Source organism: Poecilia reticulata, linkage group LG13 (assembly GCF_000633615.1).
Source record: "Poecilia reticulata strain Guanapo linkage group LG13, Guppy_female_1.0+MT, whole genome shotgun sequence".
Lineage (NCBI taxonomy): Eukaryota > Metazoa > Chordata > Actinopteri > Cyprinodontiformes > Poeciliidae > Poecilia > Poecilia reticulata.
In genome coordinates, this window is record NC_024343.1 from 32,786,669 (window position 1) to 32,787,991 (window position 1,323).

Genomic DNA, 1,323 nt, shown 5'->3' on the forward strand with positions numbered 1-1,323 from the left:
TTGCTTTTCTTAGCATTATATTTGATGTCAAAGTCACAACCATATTGGGAACAGACCCTTAATAGTTGTTGAAGGCCAGCACTATATGGACTTAAGATTACCAAATCATCTGCATACATTATGTGATTGATTATGCGGTCACCAACTATACAGCCTCATTTGCATATTCAAAATGAAAATAATAATAAAATCTCTGTTCACTGTGTGCTAGGCACCGCTTTATTGTTTTGTTTGTTTTATTGATAAAAAAATAAACAACTGGACACGGAGGGACTGAATTGACTTCATTTAAGTTTTGATATAGAAAAGCTGGAAGGTTTAGATTCTGGTTCCGAGCCCAGATTCTGGTTCTGAATGTGTTCTGATGTTTTCGTAGATCAGCTCTCATTTTGTTTATCTTTTTATTTTATTATTAAATGTGTCGTATTTCAGAAAACAATCTGGTCCGAGCCGGACCAGGAAGCAGAGCAGGAGGAGCGTCGCTGTCATGTTGTGTCGCAAGGGGCGTGGCTTAAGTGACATCACCTGTCGCAGGTAAACTAAACTGCGACACAAAGCGCTGGAAGAGGCGGAAGTCACCAGCTGTTTGAGGTTCGGTTCGGCTTCTTACAGCTTACACCAGGATTAGAGGAAAATCAATCCTCAGGCAGATTTTCACAATGTTCACTCCAAAGTTCCTCCTGCTCTGCTTGCTGGTCCGGCTCGGACGGCTTCAGACCTGTGACTGGGACCAGTCCACCGATCCGAACCAGGGCCTCGACCCGGACTCCCTCGCAGCCGGGGCGCGCTACCTGGGCCAGATCCACGAGGTGCCGAACCCGGAGAGCTGCCAGACCGCCTGCTGCGAAGAGGCGGGCTGCGACCTGGCTGTGGTCGGGCGGCCGGCGGACGGAGGGATGCAGTGCATGCTGGTGAGCTGCGGCCCGGCCGGCTGCTCGCTGCAGCAGAGCTCCCAGTTCCAGGTGTTCCGGAAGAAGCAGCAGAGAGAGGCCGACCAGGAAGCCCCCACAGGCGGCAACAGCCTGCGCGTCGTCCCGCTGCTGGAGGCCGAAGAGCCGCGGAGCAACAACAGCGGTGAGCGCCGGAAAGAAACCAATAATCAGTCATTAATGATTAATTCAAGATGGGATTAATGTCGGGTTAATTTACTGATCAGTCAGATGGTTGTATGAGAAACGAATAATAATAACAATAACAACAACAATAATAATACTAGTAATAATAATAATAAATAATAGTGATGATAAATACATAAATGTCACAAAGATATTATAATTATTATAAATGTATATATATGTTTAGTTCTATATACATATATATATT

The 1,323-nt window shown here is 45.8% G+C and overlaps 1 protein-coding gene across 2 annotated transcripts in view; it reads left to right on the forward strand.

Moving 5' to 3' along the window:
- The first annotated feature begins 461 nt into the window (after positions 1–461).
- spint2 (serine peptidase inhibitor, Kunitz type, 2) overlaps positions 462–1,323 on the forward strand; it is a 22,194-nt gene continuing 21,332 nt past the window's right edge. Inside the window, exon 1 of one of the 2 annotated variants that reach the window (XM_008426736.2) lies at positions 462–1,074. In XM_008426736.2, coding sequence (XP_008424958.1) covers positions 660–1,074 — 415 coding nt within the window. In that variant the 5' untranslated portion in view covers positions 462–659. The remainder of the gene's footprint in view (positions 1,075–1,323) is intronic. The other variant, XM_008426737.2, reaches the window with a different exon arrangement.